The sequence below is a fragment of the Sparus aurata genome, chromosome 1, assembly GCF_900880675.1.
Source record: "Sparus aurata chromosome 1, fSpaAur1.1, whole genome shotgun sequence".
NCBI lineage: Eukaryota > Metazoa > Chordata > Actinopteri > Spariformes > Sparidae > Sparus > Sparus aurata.
The window spans coordinates 17,212,431-17,230,711 of record NC_044187.1 but is presented as its reverse complement, the minus strand read 5'-3'; the positions used below and the strand labels follow the sequence as shown (position 1 = coordinate 17,230,711).

Sequence of the window (18,281 nt, the reverse complement as noted above, 5' to 3'; positions counted from 1 at the left end):
GTGCCGTGAGCTACACATGTGATGTTTGTCAATTTAAAAGATCGTTTTCCAAGTCAAGAAAGTCGCAGTTTTGTCGTAATTAAGTGAAATATCATCTAGCTTGGTGTGAAACCACTCGGCGTAAAAATCGTCTCACAAAGCACATCACCAACACCAACTTGGCAGCCAACGCGGAGCCGAAAATTTAAATTTTGCATATTCGGAATAAATAAAAAAAAAAAGAAAAAAAAAAAAAAAAGATGTATTAATCTCTCACCATTCACTACAATACAAAGTTTTTCTGAAAGAAGGTTCTGCTGGGTTCCACCAGAAGGAGCGTGACCTCGACACTTTATACTACAATGTGAAAGAACTCTGTTAAAAGAAATATCACCGAACACAAAGTACTGAAGATGAAAGTCCTCTTTATACAGTATGGCCCATTTCAATTTAGGCATCATTTGAATGTTTCAGCTGGTAAAGATTTTATTTTCTTGATGTAAGTCTATTACTGTGCAGGTTCGCCTATAATGATATATCATTTTTGATAAATTGATTTAGTATTGCTAATCTCAATCTGAAAAGTAGGCTGAATAACTAATTCTATCAACAAATGCAGTGGAGTGAAAAGTACAGTAGTTGCTTCTGAGATATAATGGAGCTGATATATTCAGTCGCATGAACTAGAAACACTCAGTTGAAGTACAAGTACCATAAATTTATAATTAATAACAGCACTTGAACATTTGGCTGCATTCCACCACTGGTTATTTGTATAAGTGTATTCATCTGGCTGTAGAAGATATTTGACCTTTTGCAGGACAAATTAGGTTTTGTATACTCAGTATAACATCGTATAGATACACAGTGTATACATAAACACACATTAATTTCATTGATATGATCCCTCAAATGTGGTAAAATACTATGCAGGATAATTTACAGTTCCACATTAAACAATTGATTAAAATGACATCAGAGCACTGAAACATTACATTTCCCCAAAGCATTTTTTTTTTCTGCATTATGTTTTGTAAAAACAACAAAAGTCACATTGGTACAGACATATCAATATTGGGGCAATACTGGCAGGATAAAATAAGCAATGTCTGTTGTGATTGCATAAATAATTTATAAATGACTTTATCCAGTGGTGTGCATTTCAGTGCTATTTATTGATAACTTCCTTAATTGATTATGCAACAACAGAATCACGTCTCTTGACAGCTTGACAGCAGAATACTATCAATTATAATGTGGCCTTATCCTATAAGAACTCCAGTATTCACTTTTATGTAAACATAAAAAAAAAACTTATTTTTGTTTTTTAACCAATTTTTTAAAAAACTGTTATGTCAGAAAAGCTGACAGCTTTGTTAAGTTTTGTTATGTGGCAAAAACAAAATGATTGACTCGCCTTTCTCAGCTTCTGTGTTTCTCAGTAGCTCCTTACGCAGTGTCAAGTATGTACATACATAAAGCTTAACAAAGAAAAGTAAACAACATTAACATGTCAAATTGTTCCTCTACATCCAGGGTTGTGGTCTGTAGCTGTGCTTATGTACATATGAAGTGTGAGAAAGTAAATAATAAGTCACTCAATAATATTGTTACTAATGATATTTGCGGATCTGAGAATGCCATCAGCGCTCTGCCTTCTCACTGAAACAGCTGCAGAAAAATATTCCCCACCAGCTGGTGCCATTCAGCTCAAAGAATTTACTATAAGTTCATCCATTCATGTGTCGATGCAGGTTGAGTCCTTTGCGACTCTAATCTGCCATTCCCTCTGTCGCCACTGGGACATGCAGGATCTGCGGGCGACTGGAATGAATCTAAAGGAAGGAGACGGTGTTGTGTTTGTTAATAGGAATGATTGCTACCAGGGACAATGCTGAATAATGCTATCTTGTATAGTAATGATCCAGTTATTAGAGCGCTGTCTAAGTGTTGAAGACACAACTGTTGTTTCTGGACGAGGTCCCAGATTGGTGGTATGCAGGAGCGGGGAGGGGTCGGGCCAACAGTTGCTCCATGTGGAGGGCACACTGACAGCAGTATCAAGGACAGAGGGCAACAGTATAAAGACTTTGTCACTTTGTAAAGACTTTTTACCCTCTGTGTCATTAATGTGGTGCAGCCTCTTAGAAATCATCTGTTTTCGGAGCTGTTGTGAAAGCAAACAGAGTACTTTACTCAAGTCCAGCACTTAGGTACAGTTTTGAGGTGCTTGTGCTTTACTTTAAATGAATTAAAATTAGAATTAGATGTTGTACTTTGTATTCTACTGCATTAATTTGTCAGCTGCAGTAACTACTTACTAATAACATTAAAGGGACAGTTCACCCCCTGCCCCCAAAGAAATAAACGTTTCCTTTTACCTGTATTGCTATGCATGCATTCACAGAGATAATGAAAGGTAACAGAAACTCAACAGAAAACATTTATGAAACTCAACAGCAAGATCTTTCTCCAGAAATCATGGCCCAGTTACCTCAGACAGCAGGTGTTGTGAGCTGTTTCATGCAGGAAGTATTTTCTTTTCTATTGAAATACACCCACACTGTTAACTGTTAGTTGGCTTAGATATCTCAGTCAGCTTGCCCCTGAAACAATCTAGATGGATAGATAGCCGTACATCTGCTTAAATATCGTGTTAAATATCTCTTTATTCCAACAGTAAATACTGTTATTGGGTCAGGCACCATCTCTCTCCTTCCACCCGCTCAAGAAGTAAAAGAGAAAACACATTCTCTGGTGTCCTTGAACACTTTATCCACTCAGGACAGAGTACTCCATAAAGAGGTGGTCCTGTGTGCTTGTGAACATGTGGATGGCTGGATCATCCTGTTTGCTGCTGTCTGGCCATTACTGCTGTGCGTTCATGTGCTGACGTACAGAGGAGGGAGGAGATTGCTAGCTGGGAAAACAGATAGAAACTCAGCTACAATGTTGACTGGACACACAGTAGCTTTAAGTTTATGAAATTAAATATAATGTTAATATTAAGTCAGTGTCTTTCAACCTTTTTGACCCGTGGACCTTCACAAAGGAGAAGTTTCTTGGGTCCCAATGTCATGTTTCAGATGTCCGTTGCATGCAGTTCCCCCAAAGATACATTTCCTTCAAAAATTTTCGTTTCTTGGTTTATCATAAAGAACGGTTCCAATCCAATGTTTCACCCCCACAAAAAAGGAAAGATTAAACACAAAAAGAGAATCATCAATGATTTATGATCTCGTGACCTCTCAGAATTTTCTTGCCAACCAATTTTCTTGGAGTCCAATTTTACTTAAGTATAAATTTAATCCAGGACTTGTACTTGTAGTAGCATTACTACTTTTTTGCTACTTTTACTTCAGTAAAGGATCTTTATTCTTCCTCCCCGACTGTTTTTGCAGCATTTTACCAATGGGTGCAGCCTGTTTATCTGTTCGTGTAAGTTCGTGTGAGTGCTTCTCCTGCCGTGCAAAGACAAACAGCAGTAAACTACTAAAGGTCAAGACTCAAGCTTAGATTTCACATCATCAGGTTAGACCTTTAATTGCTTTAAAATTATGTAACACTGATCAAATACTGCTTAATGTTTAATGCAGTTTTCAGATCCTCTTCTCAGTCGAATGTTTGAATGATACATATCAAATTATTCAATAAAGTATACAGGGGTGACAACCACCCCCCTGTATACTTGATGGTATACTCTCATAGTATATCTCATGTGGAAAACATGCATGTGAGCTCTGTATTTGCCCAAAGTCTGAGCTATTAAAGATTTGATTCTCCCTTTCTGTGCCAAAACACGACCGCACTCGGAGTTTGAACTGACCTCCACAAAGCTGATAAATTTAGGCAGCTATTTAAAATGGGGACACCGCTCACGCAAGCGTGTTGAGATCAGTTTCTTACAGTGGCTACATTAAAACAGCAGGTGTTAAATCATGAGCGCCATTAATCACCGTCAGCAGCAGTCCATGTGAAGACCCTCGCTCCGGCCCTCAGACTTCAGATGTTGATACAGAATATACAATATGTACCTGCTCTAAAAATAAACGCCGGAGCGTGAAGGATAGTTTGAACAGTAACACAGCAAATCTTCCAGTGTTAACAAGTGTTGATTTTACAGTGACACATTTTCAGAGTTGACAAGTGTCGGTGGGACAGTTGCTTGTCCAGTCACAGAGCTGACAGGGGCTAGACATCGGCTGCTTCAAAGCATCGGGTGAACTCTGATAAGCGTGTACTTATGGAGCTTGGAATAAACCGCTTGTAGGTTTTTACAGTATTTATCAAAAAAATTTATTGAAATTGGATCAATCCACAGGAGCTCTAACTGCTTAGACTCCCACAGACAAACAACAGCTGACCAGTTGATCAAGAAACAGAAACTTTAAAGGTGAAAGTGGGAAACAAACAAGTCCTGAGTTGGAATACAGTTTATACAGATTGTAGGCAGGTGCATTAGTAAATGGAATAAGACCAAGTAAAAACCCTTCAATTTAATTTAATAAAGAATTAATAAAGAAAAATATTCCCTATTTTTCAAAAAAATATTTCTTCAGTTTAAAAAAACTTCCCTTTCCATAAACAACATGGACCTACATATCTAAATTAATTAAGATCACTGTGATGTGATGGTCTATTATCCAATCAATTAACCATTTTTATTACGTCATTATCTATTAATGAAATAGCCTGTAAGGCATCTATGCTATAAGATTCACTCTTGATTGAATGATTGCATTCTAATGAAACAAAACTTTTCAAAATTATTTTTGATTGACATTATTACAACGATGATCGAAATCTTAATGCTGCAGTATTCTATACAGTCGAAGCATTGGTGTTTTAATGATTACTGGTGATGATGTGGGAAAAAAGCAGGGTTTTTTTTTATAAATAAACCTCACTGACTGATCATTTCCTGTGGAGGAAGATGATTCTTTTCTCACTTCCTTACTTTTACCAAACATTAAAGAGTCCTGCATTAAAAATGTTTCCTGAGTAAAAGTACACTGTATTTTTAGTAACATGCTCTTATAATTCCAGTCTGATGTCCTTGTGTTTCCTGTGGAATCGTGCCATCCAGCAGCACCGGTGAGTTTCTGATTCTGACCGCTGAGCGTTCTGCAGCTCCTGAGTGGGAACTGGAGAAGTTTTAGAGCCTGAACACCTGCTGTGAAGCAGTCACCGGCAGCCAGACACCGCACTCCTCCAAGTTGCCCCCTCTGAAACCTCAAGGGTTTCATAGTTCAAAGGGTAAAAGGTCATCTTTGGATTTGAAAGTGTCATATGTGAGCTAGTTTAGTGGATGTAAGGGATTAAAGTGCTACTCTAAACCACCGATTATGACAATTCACTTCAGGAGGAAAAGTGATCTCTGCGAGTATTTAGGTCACTTTCACTGACCGACCAGTGGAGGGGTTAGGTCGGTTTCCCAATTTATAATGAGCAACACATTTATACTAAATGTAGCTTTGTAGACTGCTAAGGTTTTTCTCTGAATTCATAAAGATCATAATAATTCAAAACTACTGATTGACACCTTTTACAGATGACTTGTGTTGTAATGCATGATTAATCAGAGTTAATAAATGCTTTGCTAATTATTTATAGGTCGTTAATAAGGCGTTGTCAGGAACAACTTCTGTGTTGCCAGGTTGTAAAAGAACTGGAGTTTATCCTCCTTCAGCATAGCACCTAATATGTTTGTGGTTTGCTCCTCAGTTTACCAGGAAAAACCCCTTCAGTGGACCTTTTGACCCCTGAAAAGAGCCAACGTGTCTTTAGAATTAATTTCATAAAATGAGAAATTTATAATCATTTATAACTGTAGACTTATTTGAAAGTATAAACTCCGTGAATACTAATCGATTACAAACTTTTTTTATTACAATGTTCATTTAATTAATACATTATAATTGATCTATAGATTATGAGTAGATTACATATAGACTATTAGTTAAGATATTGTTCCACACGAAAACCTCATCAGAAATTGTACCAATTAACTTCATAGGAGTTACAAGTGCAGCATCATTCTTTATAAGACCATCAGATGGCACCACAGTAAAATAAAATAAAAATCCTGCACTTAGGGGCTTTAAGAGCCGACATGAGAGGTGAATAGGGTGTAAACTTATACTAATAAATAAATCCATGGATCTACCTTGCTGATTACTTATATAAAGACAATTATTTTTTGTACTACAAGTTTCTAGATCTGATAAAATTTGTGTTAATTTACATGAATGCCCAGAACAAAACTCTACAACTACTTGTGAAGGCAAAATATCCCAAAATCTCGAAAAAGTGGCCATACTAATTTGTTCTGACTATTCTTATTGATCTTATGTTCTTGTACTTTCTCACATTTTCATTTGTACTGTAGTATAGATAAATTACACGTAAACATATGGAGAAAACATTACATAAACTGTCATGATATTAACTCGGATTATCAGTGTTGTACTAACAGACATAATGATAAAAGTACAGTAATAATAATTATTGCTAAATAAACTTAAAGAATGTGTGTTTATTTGTGTGTTTGGTCCGCAGAGTTTTTTTTTTTTTAATGTATTTTATACTTTGCGTTTCGGTGGTTTTGTCTTCAGAATCTGCACTCTCTAGAATAAGTTTAGTTTTTTCTATAAGGAATGATGCCACAGATGTCATCTGCAGATTTATCTCTTCTTTAGTCTATAAAATGTCAAAAGACAAATATTGAAAATGCTCAGCACAGTTTCCCAGAGCCCAAAGTGAAGTCTTCAACTTGCTTCTTTAAATAATACTCTTCATTTACTACCATAACCCACAAAGAAAAGCAGCAAAACCTCACATTTAGGAAGCTGGAACGGGAAAATGATTGACATGATTCATTTTCTTTCAATCGACTAAACGAGTAATCGACTGATCGACTAATCCTGGCAGCTCTGACTTAGCGCCCTGTTGCATTTGACACAGAATCGATCACATGACCGTGGTGGATAAGAACAAATAAAGATGATCTTTAGTGTTCTTTAGCTCTTCTTAAATATGATTATTTTTCTGATCAGACCGTCCATCATTGTCAGATGCTGCTGTCTGATTTGTGAGCTAGGGAAGCTAAAGCCAAAGAAAACAAGTTCATTTCATTGAGTTCATAAAGTTGGACAAACATCCAAAACATGAACAAAATGTAATAATACAACATTCACTGTGTCAGAGGTCATGAGACGCAGGCATCTCATCATGTTTGTGGGATACAAAATGGATGGGGATCATATGATTTGTTTGTATCTAGCAGAGACAAAATGGAAAAACAACTCAAACTTACTGACAGGATTTCTCCAGTTCCTTGATCACATATCAGTGGTTGTCTAGAAAGTAACAGCAAAGAGATGTTTGCTGTGGCATCATCTGGTTTCAGCTTGCACGTGTCCTGAGTGTTTCAGGGATACTCTAGCCTAAAAACAGCAATGAGAGATGAGAGCTGTCATGAATTATGCCAGCAATGGCAGACATGTACGGTTGCTCCCTTCTGGCAGTGGGTATTTGGTTTCACTCGTGCTCATAAACTACTGGTCCTCCGGCAAAGGTCAGCACCTTGTTAGGGCCTGCTGCGACAACTAACAACCCTATTGTTGAGTGAATTCCTCTCTCTATGAACAGTGTGTGGGCAAAGATAATGTAGAGGAAAAGTTACATTTATAGCTTGAAAGCTACAATTGAGTGTAACTATGACTGCTGTGAGGAAAAATGACTTCTGTGAGCTATTAGAATACTGAACAGACAAAGGTTAAGATACTGGTTAGATAGTAAAACCGACATTCTTCTGGTTATGTGGTAAAAAATATAAGTAATTTTGGACTAAAACATCTGCCAGATATTTATTATCAGTGTTCTTAAAGCAAATAAAATACAGGTGTTGTTTTCTTATTTTCACGTCATTCAATAAGAAACACTTAGTATTTATTGTTTGTTCATCATTTTTATCACATGTATTGCTTGGTTCACAACCTCGACTTCATCATGTATTTAGTTGTATAATTGTGTAATGTGAAAAATAACTGTATTCTTCCTGCATCTGTTTAGCTATCATAGCTTCAGTCACAGTTATTAACCTATATCTTATATTCCAGCATATATTGTATATATAGGACGTATATTATGTTGAATTACAGAAGAGGTTATATGTATTTTATTGTGTGTGTGTTATTGTGAAAACAAAGAGAGATGGGGAAAATTTTTTAAATCAAACTGTAAATGCAAAAAATGTATAGTTAATAGCTATTTCAGAGTTAACAAACAATAAATAAATAATATAATAAACCATTTATAAAGAAATTGTTGCAACTGCTGTTTATAAACCTTCACACTGGCTTGATAAATGGATTATAAGGCATTTGATTGTTTGCTAACAGTGAAATAATTATTAAGTTGAATCAACTATCATCTTTAACTATAATTGCTTAATTGACCATTTATTGAGGATGGTTGTTATAAAGTTTTACCCATTTCTCTACAAATGAAACAACCCTTCATCAGAAAAACATGTATCCTGAGGCCATAATCACATTCAAACTCTACACGTGATGCGTTTACACTGTTTAAAATTTGACGAGAAAACACTGAAAACTACAAAAGACAGCAGAATTAATCTTCCATTTGCCGGGAAAACTTGTTCAGACCTCGAGTTTTTCCTCCTTTGCTTATAAGCAGCTGCCCCCTAGTGGTGAAATCATGTTACAGCAGCACACAGGGCTGCAGGTCTCTCATCACAGACAGATCAGCTCTCTGTTGTTTCTCAAAGATGACAGCATCAGTTATATCAATCCCAATCAAGCAGCCTGGATTAAATATTGTGAAGAAGATTGATATATGCATCATAATCTATGGCCTTTTTAATAAGATCCAACCCCACAGCTCAAATAAACTCAACACCCCCTTCAGCAACATCACCATTCATGTATTTTCTGCATGTTATTTGACTATAAATCATATGAAAGCGTACATGAATTGTGGATGTTACAACATTTTCATACAATCAATATGCCAGTGTTGCTAAAGTTTTGATTTGTAGGCCAACACCAACCAAATGAGGTGGCAAAAGCTGGAGGATTTCACCATTTAACAATGTTTTTCACCAGTTTTATCTACATTCTTTTTTATGTCATTTATTCAACTACTTTCAGCCAACTATTAATTGCAATAACGCCTGGATTCACTATAATGGCTGACTCAGTGGGTTTTTCTAAATCAAATGAATTTAACCCAAACAAAACCCCATCTGGTGACAGCTAGATGTATCCCCTGGTGCACAAACACTCGCTGGCCTGCAGCCTGTCTCCATGTATGGAGCTGCTGTTTCCCTTGTTGATGCACTCTCCTCTCTGTGGGACATTAAGTTAAGTGCTGAGGTATGCAGAACGCGTCACGTGACCATGCCTGCACGTGAGTTCGGGACGTCGTTAACTCTCCATGGTGCTGAAATAACCTCGTTTCTGTGTGTTTCAGTCCGCTTTGTGCTGATTGTGTTGATCTCCACCAGCCTGAAAATCACTTTTTTTTTTATTTTTCAAATGACGTTTTCTGTTATAAACACAAATAGATATTAAATACATGTCCACACATTGATTTTTTTAGAGCCTTCCCCTTACTACTGTGATTATTGATCAGTCGATGTTTTTTTTTGTTTTTTTTTTTCCTCCCCTGTCCGAAACTGAAGCAGCCTTCCGGGACGCAGCTGCAGCCGTATCAGCCTGTGTCAGGGCTTTCCTCTGTACTGCTGCATTTTGATGTCGCCTAGGCGGGTTAAAGCTGCTGCCGGCGCCGACCTCCGTCTCATTTACTATTATTAATGTCCAAGAGGCAACATGGCACATACACAGCAGTGGCTTCTGGCCGGGATCGCGCTTCTGTTTATTTCTGGAGCGGCTGAATCTAAAAGGATTTTCAAATGTCCTTCAGGATGCTCCTGTACCAAGGAGACCATCATCTGCGTCGGCACCTCACACATCCCGCGGACTATACCGAACGAGATCAACTCCCTGTGAGTAAACCAGTTTTTGTCTTGGATTATCTCATCAATAAAGCACAGGGCAATTAATGCTGCGTTCAAGGAGACGTTTTTTCCCCCCCCTTGCTGCTCCGTGCCTCCCTGCAGAGTTGGCACTTGATGTGTCTGGTACAGAGTGTGTGCATGTCCCGCTCCTAGTTAAGACTCTGATTTATGTGTTTCTTCCAACAGGAGCATGGTAAATGGATCTATCTCTGAAGTCACAGAGGGAATGTTTGCACTCATGCCCTCTCTTCAGCTGCTGTAAGTGCACGTGAAACTCTCGTTAATCAAACCGGTTGATCAGCAGTTGACACTTCAGGGCTGGGTTGTGCAGATGAAAACTTCAAGTAAAGTCAATAATGCACAGATTCCCAGTCAGAAAAAAGGCTGAAGTGCCAAAGATAGAAGTTTGAATGTTCAGTATAATCAGTTGTCAAGGTTTGTTTTTTTCTTTTACAGACTTCTAAATGCAAATTCTTTGACCACAATCAAAGATGACGCCTTTTCTGGCCTTCCACATCTGGAATATCTGTGAGTATCGTCTGATTACTTTACTGCTTTCTTTATGCAACACAATGCAACAGAATTACCTAATGTTTTGTGGTTTTCTTTATAATTATTTAGCATAAATGTATTCACAATTCATTGCATGACAGCTGACTTGATTACACCACATAATACCCAATAAATATGTTGAATAAATGCATTACATCATGTTGTTTATCTCTTATCTGACCCCACCAGCCCCATCAATGGGCCTGAAATGATAGTGATAAGCATAATGTTCTGACATGCTCAACTAACAAAAGCTACAGACATACATCCACTTGAGTTGATAAAGTGTATGACATGTGTTCGTATTGACCCTTGTTTGTTGACTCACTGAACAGATTCATTGAAGGGAACAAGATCGAGACGATCACCAAGAACGCCTTCCGCGGCCTGCGAGATTTGACTCATCTGTGAGTCTGCTGTCATCCTCTCCGCCGTCCACGCAGCAACCTGCAGCACCGACACCTTATTATCACAGAGAGAGACTCGTGTTACAAGTTGGGGAGAAAAAAAAGGCAAAAAGATGACAGTAACGTGCGTGTCTCTGGTCTCTCTCTCTTTGTGTCTCTGGTTTAGATCACTTGCCAACAACAAGATGAGGTTTCTGCCAAGGGATCTGTTTTTTGACTTGGATTCGTTGCTGGAACTGTGAGTAAGCAGTTGTGGTGTCAGCAGTGTATGTGTGTGTGTGTGTGTGTGTGTGTGTGTGCGTGTGTGTCTTTTTCCATACTGCATTCCTAAGTGAAGCTGACTCAGGCTGTGTTTTGTGTTTGGCAGCATTAAACCCCACAAGAGTGATATTGTGGATTTCATTAATATTAAAATTGTGTCTCTCTCCTCCTTGCATCTACAAATGATTTGTATTTGCTGATAGAATTATTGTTTTATTTGTCACTTAAGATACACATTATTAAGAAACAATGCACAAATTGTTGCCGGTAAACAACAGTCAGGCATAAACTGTAAACTGTAATGCTTGATAATCAGGCTGAACCAATATATACTTTTTTCTGCAGAACTAAAACTTTGTTTTTTAGCCTGCAGTTATATAATTTAGATCATCATAATGTGATTAGACCATCATGGAGCAGGTATAGGACTGAAATTGACTTTGTATTTAACACATGAACACATGTAATGACTCGCTGCCCCGCCTCAAACTCTAAACAAACCATATTAAAAAAATGTTTGTGCACTTGATGGGTCCAAGCTGATATTGCAGATACTGATGATCCCCTCCATCTTATATTAAGGGATCTGCGAGGCAACTCTTTCCAGTGCGACTGCGAGAACAAGTGGCTGATGACATGGCTGAAAAACACAAACGCCACAGTATCAGATGTCTTCTGTGCAGGCCCCAGTGACATGAAGGGCAAGCGGCTCAATGACCTTCCTATTCCGCCGGGCGGCTGCATCTCCACAGGTGAAATAAGAAGCATGCTATTCAAAATCAATTATCATGAGTCACAGGCCGAACGCCGAAGAAAAAAAAAGAGAGGAAAGGAAGAAAGAAAGAAATCAGTAAAACTGTTAAATAATTCAACAAGACACAAACGTGTGCTGCTCTGCACTCAGAAACAAACGTTACATGTTTACCTCTGAAGACGCCCATGCATAATTAAGCTACACACAACTACTCACAAACAACAAAACTGAGAAACAATGAGAGTCCACAGCTCCACACCAGCGCCTCTGTGAGACACAGCAGGGCTTTGAGCTAAGCGCTAACGTCAGCCTAAACTACGTTCACCATCTTAGTTTTGCAGGTATCATGCTAACATCTGCTAATTAGCACAATTAGCAAAAGGAAGTACAGCTGAGGCTGATGGGAATGCCATTAGTTCTGAAGGTATGTCAGAGATGATCGGACAGCTACGCTTGGACCTGATGAGGGGCGCGTGAGGAGATGTCAGAGGATGACCAAAGTTAATTCAGTTTATCCTGCAGGGGAACATGAATGTGTGCAGTAAATTTCATGGCAGCCAAAATAACAAATCTCATCCTCTTGGTAAGGTTGAGAAAAAGTCACCTGAGTCAGTAGGATTTGTCCTCTGAGCATCATCAGATATTTGGAACAAATATCATCTTAATCCACTAAAAATATATCAAGATTTTTCTGTATGGACAAAAATGCTGCTAGCACGGCTAAAGAAATAGATTCTAATTTATGAAAACAGAAGAAGTCTCTGTTGTAACTCTCAACATAATTTCTTGGAGATTATTAGTAGATAGAAAACAGAAAGTATTTCCATGTATGTGTCAAGTATGTGATGATCAAAAGTAGTTTATTTCTAAAAACAAACAAACAAAAATCACAAAACAAGTGTTATTTTCACAGTTGTCACATCTCTGTTTATTTCATAATCATGGACAGAACAATGATCAATGCACTGTGAATAGACAAGGAACACCTTTCCATTACACTAACTTAGTTCGCAAGAATAGCATTAAAAGGTATGCTGTGCGAAAAACCAATTATTAAACGGAAAATATGACATCAAAAACTCTCCACGGAGTCATCCAGAAGCTTTTCACAGCATGAAAAATGTAACCTAAGCAGCGAGGATCTAAACGTCACCTCTTTCACTTTGTCAGCAGGTCTAGCAGTTTCTGTTTTTGTCTGCGTTTCACAGACTTTGTGCGTCATCAGTCCATTCCCATTCAGTCCATGTCAGCGGACATCTTCTCGTTTAAAGAGGACATCTACGTGGCGATGGCTGCCCCCAACTCTAACAGCTGTGTGGTGATGGAGTGGGATCACATCGAAATGAATTTCAGGAAATTTGACAATATCACAGGTTTGCCAACACACCTCCGATGTCTTCTTTTTTAAAAGACAAGTCTGTCTATATTTTATATTTGTTCTTACAGTCAGATAATCTAGCAATGAGTTTTTCCTTTAAATTGCCTGATGCAGGTTATTCCCCTAAGTCATTACCAAAAACACATAATAGTTCATTCAAATGAACTGAATGAACTTTTTTTAAGCAAATCCCAGAAACAAGGTCCCGGTGCTGTAAATACTGTCTCTTACAAAAGTGTTGCTTAAGCTGTTTATGGAAGTAATTTAACCCTTTTTGTATCTTTAAATGAAGTCATATGCTTATGATGTGTTTTTAAACATGTCTATCTTCAGTTGGAACCAGTGGGCACGAGGTAGAGAAAAGCTGGCGGGAAGTTATCAAGTGTTAAGAAACAGAATAATTAATTGTTGGTTTTGGTCTTTTCACAGGATTTGTTGACAATAACAAAAATTAAGACTCATGTCACCCTTATGAGGACTATTCAGTAAAACAGCTCTGTGTTATTGTTTTTGAGTCAGTTAAAGGAACAATTCACTTAAAAAAATGTAAAGTTTGACTGAATTGGAGACTTAATTTAAAATGTAAAAAAAAAAAAATTAAAATGGCTCCATACAGCTTGTCTGACGTGATAGAAGTCTTCTGAAGCTATGAAATCCCAAATTGAGTTGAATAGACATAATTTACACCCTTTTTTAGGCTGAAATTTTACCTGTAGATACCTGAAGAGGATGCACAAGCTCGAGGTTAAATTGATTTAGAAATAGTCTTTTTAAATACATTTTGGATTTCGGGGCTCCCGGATACTAGGACCATCTGGACGAGCTTTATGGAGACAGTTTATGTTTGTTATTATCGTTTTCATACATTTAACATACTTCTGCAAAGGAGTAAACAGAAATGTTTTGTGGACAATGAAATTTCACCTGACTTTCCGTTCCAGCATGGGTATGAGTAGATAAAGATTGAATTTTCAGTGTTGGGTGAAGCGTTCCTTTAATGATCCACTCAAATTTAGATTGTTTGTGTTGTGACAACTTTTTTATCCTCGCAGGGAAGTCTGTTGTTGGATGCAAGTCGGTTCTGGTCAACAACCACGTCTTGATAATTGTCACGCAGCTCTTCGGCGGCTCCCATATTTACAAGTTTGACGATCAGCAAAACAAGTTCACAAAGTTTCAAACTATCGAGGTCTTCAACATCTCGAAGCCAAATGACATTGAGGTCTTCCAAATGGACGGTGGATGGTACTTTGTGATTGTGGACAGCTCCAAGGCGGGTTTGTCTACTCTGTACAAGTGGACTGACCAACCAGACCGCAATGAAACTGGTTTCTACTCGTACCAGTTCCTCCACGAGTGGTTTCGGGATACAGATGCTGAGTTTGTAGAGGTGGACGGGAAGTCCTACCTCATCATAGCCAGTCGCTCTCAGCCACCTGTCATCTTCCTGTGGAACAAGAGCACCCTGAAGTTCATACTTCACGGTGAAATCCCGCAAGTCGACGATGTGGTGGCGGTCAAAGCGTTCCGGGTGGATAACGAGCTGTATCTGGCCATGACGTGCTACATCGGTGACTCCAAAGTCCTCAAGTGGGCCAATAAGGTGTTCACTGAGGTGCAGGCTCTGCCCTCTCGAGGAGCGATGATCCTCCAACCTTTCACCTTCACAGACAGGCACTACCTTGCGCTGGGCAGTGATTATTCCTTCACACAGATCTACCTCTGGGATGTGGAGACCAAAGAGTTTCACAAGTTCAAGGACATTTACGTGCAGTCGCCCCGTACATTTACAGCAGTGACCACCGACCGGAGGAATTTTATCTTCTCCTCCAGCTTCAAGGGCAAATCCATGGTTTTTGAGCATATTATTGTAGATTTAAGCTTATAATGTGTCGCAAAGTGATGACTAATCAAATAATCAGTGGGTCATTTCCATCACTATTGCGTGTATGCTAAAGGAGTCTCAATGCTGTATATCTTTGTTATGCAAGTAGATATATCTTTCTTGTTTTGAGAGAAACTCCTTTCTGCAACTCATGTGCTTTTCTAAAATTATGAAGGTATGGCTTATGATAGACCCCAAGACATTAGCTCAAAACTGAAGGTTGACTGAAATATAAAACAAACAACATCAAAATGTACAGCATGACGAGACTTTAATTTAATGCTAAATATTATCTTTAAAGAAGCGTTGGCTAATTCTGTCAAGCAAACGACGGCCAAGCCGAGGGTTGTCCATCACGCCACAGTAGACTGTAGCCTGGCCTGAAATGTAAAGATATTAAAGAGCGACTGAAGTAGTTGTGTGAGATCGAAAAAAGAGAGCTCAGACTGCTCCGTCTTTCACATTTCCCCACACCTTGCTAAATTGCTCGTGAAGAAGGTGATTGTTGGATTGTCAGCTTCAGAAAATTACACAAGTTGCTAGATGTAGAGCAAAAAATGGAGTGTTGAAAAGATGTTGAGAGGTTGACGTTTCAGATGCTCAGCCTGGCCGTCCAAAATGAAATGACAAAAAACTTTCCCATAAATCCTCACTGGGGTGATTTTTTTTAAAGGAGACATATTAAGCTTATTTTCAGGGTCATAATTTATTTTAAGGTTACTTCTAGAAAAGGTTTACATGCCTTACTGCTCAAAAAACACATCAGTTTCCTCATACTGTCCAGTGCTGCAGCACTGTATTCCCCATCTGTCTGAAACGCTCTATCTAAAGTCCTAAAGCCCAAACCTTAATACTTAGTCAGAGTGCTCTGATTGGTCGGCTCACACAAGTCTGAGCCAGCACTGCTAACGGTGTCTCCAGTTGGTTCTGTCCTGTTTTCAGCTTCTAGTTAGCATCACTTGTATCGTGAATATAAACAAATATTATGCAAATGTTTGACATGTCGACGTAGTGATGTCAAAGTCCCAGAATTAAAGGCGGGTCTACTGGCGAGGGGTTTCAGGAACAGTGTTTTCCGTGAGAGAGAGGAGCTCTTTTAAACTTTCAAAAACTTTGACATGAAAAAACCTATATAACACACTAAAAGAAAGGAAAAAGCATAATCAGTCTCCTTTAAGAGAACTGGGATTTTTTGTCTTTCTGAGCAGCAAGTCAAGATTATGATGACATTTCATCTCCGTAACTGTCATAACTGGTGTTTTAAATGTGCATGAAACAGGTTTTCTTCAAACTTCTTTTACAGCAGAATGTATCAGCTAACTTACTATCATGAGCTTTAAGCCTAACTGTAGAATATTTATAGCTAGCTGCTGGATGAACAGAGTGCCTGATTAGTTGCAAAACAAAATGTAATTTTCTCCTGATTCCTATGCAAACTGTATAATACTGAATGTTGCACTGAATTACAATCATGAGTTTAATTGTGTGCTGCTATCTGACTTTGGAATGACCTTTACTTGGTCCTAGGACACAAATGTGTGCTCTTTTCTTTACTGGTCTGGTGATATTTTTCATGTATTGTACAAATTTAATAACAGTCTGTTCAGTCCGAGTCTTGAAATGAACATTTTTTTCTTCTCACACACATAACAATGGCATGATTGGCTGTTTTATCAGCTGAACACAACAAAATGCTAACAAGATCTAGCATTGTCAGTACGTTTTTGTTACCATTTCAGATTTCTTTAAAACAAAATATATTACTGTACTTATATCTGTCCTTGTGTCCTGCCTAGCAATTCTGTAAATCTTTTCCACTCTACTAACATAAACTGATCATTAAGAGTTGATCTTTTACAAAAACGCTTCACCGACAACCTTAAGGCTTATATAAAGAATGGGTTTGTTCAATTGCATTAAAGACGATTAAACCACATGTGTTGTCTTGCTCTTTGATCTGTCCTCCAGTCTTTGCAAATGCACAGGCTGTGAAACGTGACCATAAAGCAAAGATAGAGTGCCTCAGCCAGCAGGTCTGAAATTGATAGTCATGTCAGCATCTGGCGTCTGAGACAGCAATTTCTTTCAGCTGCAACAACAGACGTAATTATATGGTTTATCTAAGAGAATGGGAGAGGAAAGTATTTACTTGCTGGTTATACAGTATGTTGTGATTCAGTCTGTCGAGAGAGGATGTTCCTGTTCAATATCACATGGACACTTTTAAGACAGAGTCTGTTGTTGTCATTCAGTGTTGAACTATGAAGTGATCGATGTCAAAGTAAAAGCCTCTCGAGGTAAAGCCTCGGTAAATCTGCCTGCATATATTTACCATCCATTGTGTCCCATCGACAGTAGCAATTCTTTACAGAGCAGGCAGGATGTGTATTCTCTCAAGTTTCACCACATTCTGGGAGAACATCTAATGCACCAACAGCATGATTGTATCCATTGTCAAATATGAATGAAATGTAAAAAGGCCAAATGTTACAGCTTGTTGTTCATTCTTGTGCACACTATGTGACAACGAATCACTTAATGCTCGTACATGCACACTGTCTCATGGCTGCACTTGACACACAGTACAGTGACACGACAAACATACGATTATTCTATAATATATGATGCACTGCTGTTGATTAAACCTTTCAATAGTATGTAATATCATTAAAGAGAGCTCAACCACATCTACAGTGAAATACAACAAACACATTGATGCAGCAGTAATATTAATCCAAACACATCGTCTATAAGAAACACCAACGAGGAACAATTTTGAATTTCTGTCTTTCTGACTGATAATACTAAAACACTTTATTTAAGCATGCTCGTGGTTTTTAAATAAGTAAAATAATGTTTCTTCCACAACTGATGCAATATTATTTCATCCCGCTCTTTTTCATAGCAATGGAGCTAATCATCCATCATAAATGTTTAGCCTGATTAGCCTCATTATTGAACTTTGAAACAACAGGTATATATTTAGTCTGTTTGATCATTTGTTCATATTGATTATATAATTT

At 38.1% G+C, this 18,281-nt stretch overlaps 1 protein-coding gene across 1 annotated transcript; it reads left to right on the top strand.

Moving 5' to 3' along the window:
• Nucleotides 1-9,833: 9,833 nt before the first annotated feature.
• On the top strand, nt 9,834-17,194 carry LOC115565922 (leucine-rich repeat LGI family member 2-like). Its single transcript, XM_030391624.1, has 8 exons — nt 9,834-10,009; nt 10,208-10,279; nt 10,478-10,549; nt 10,909-10,980; nt 11,147-11,218; nt 11,824-11,993; nt 13,204-13,368; nt 14,426-17,194. Exons 1-8 carry the CDS (start codon nt 9,834-9,836, stop codon nt 15,259-15,261), a joined length of 1,635 nt encoding a protein of 544 aa, XP_030247484.1. The 3' UTR covers nt 15,262-17,194.
• The last annotated feature ends 1,087 nt before the right edge of the window (nt 17,195-18,281 follow it).

What these genes read in the sequence shown, in the direction of transcription:
- LOC115565922 (XM_030391624.1), top strand. Translation starts at nt 9,834, where the DNA reads ATGGCACATACACAGCAGTGGCTTCTGGCCGGGATCGCGCTTCTGTTT. An exon ending in CTTCCACATCTGGAATATCT is followed by an intron (nt 10,550 to 10,908) that starts GTGAGTATCGTC and finishes CTCACTGAACAG; the next exon opens with ATTCATTGAAGGGAACAAGA. An exon ending in GAAATTTGACAATATCACAG is followed by an intron (nt 13,369 to 14,425) that starts GTTTGCCAACAC and finishes TTATCCTCGCAG; the next exon opens with GGAAGTCTGTTGTTGGATGC.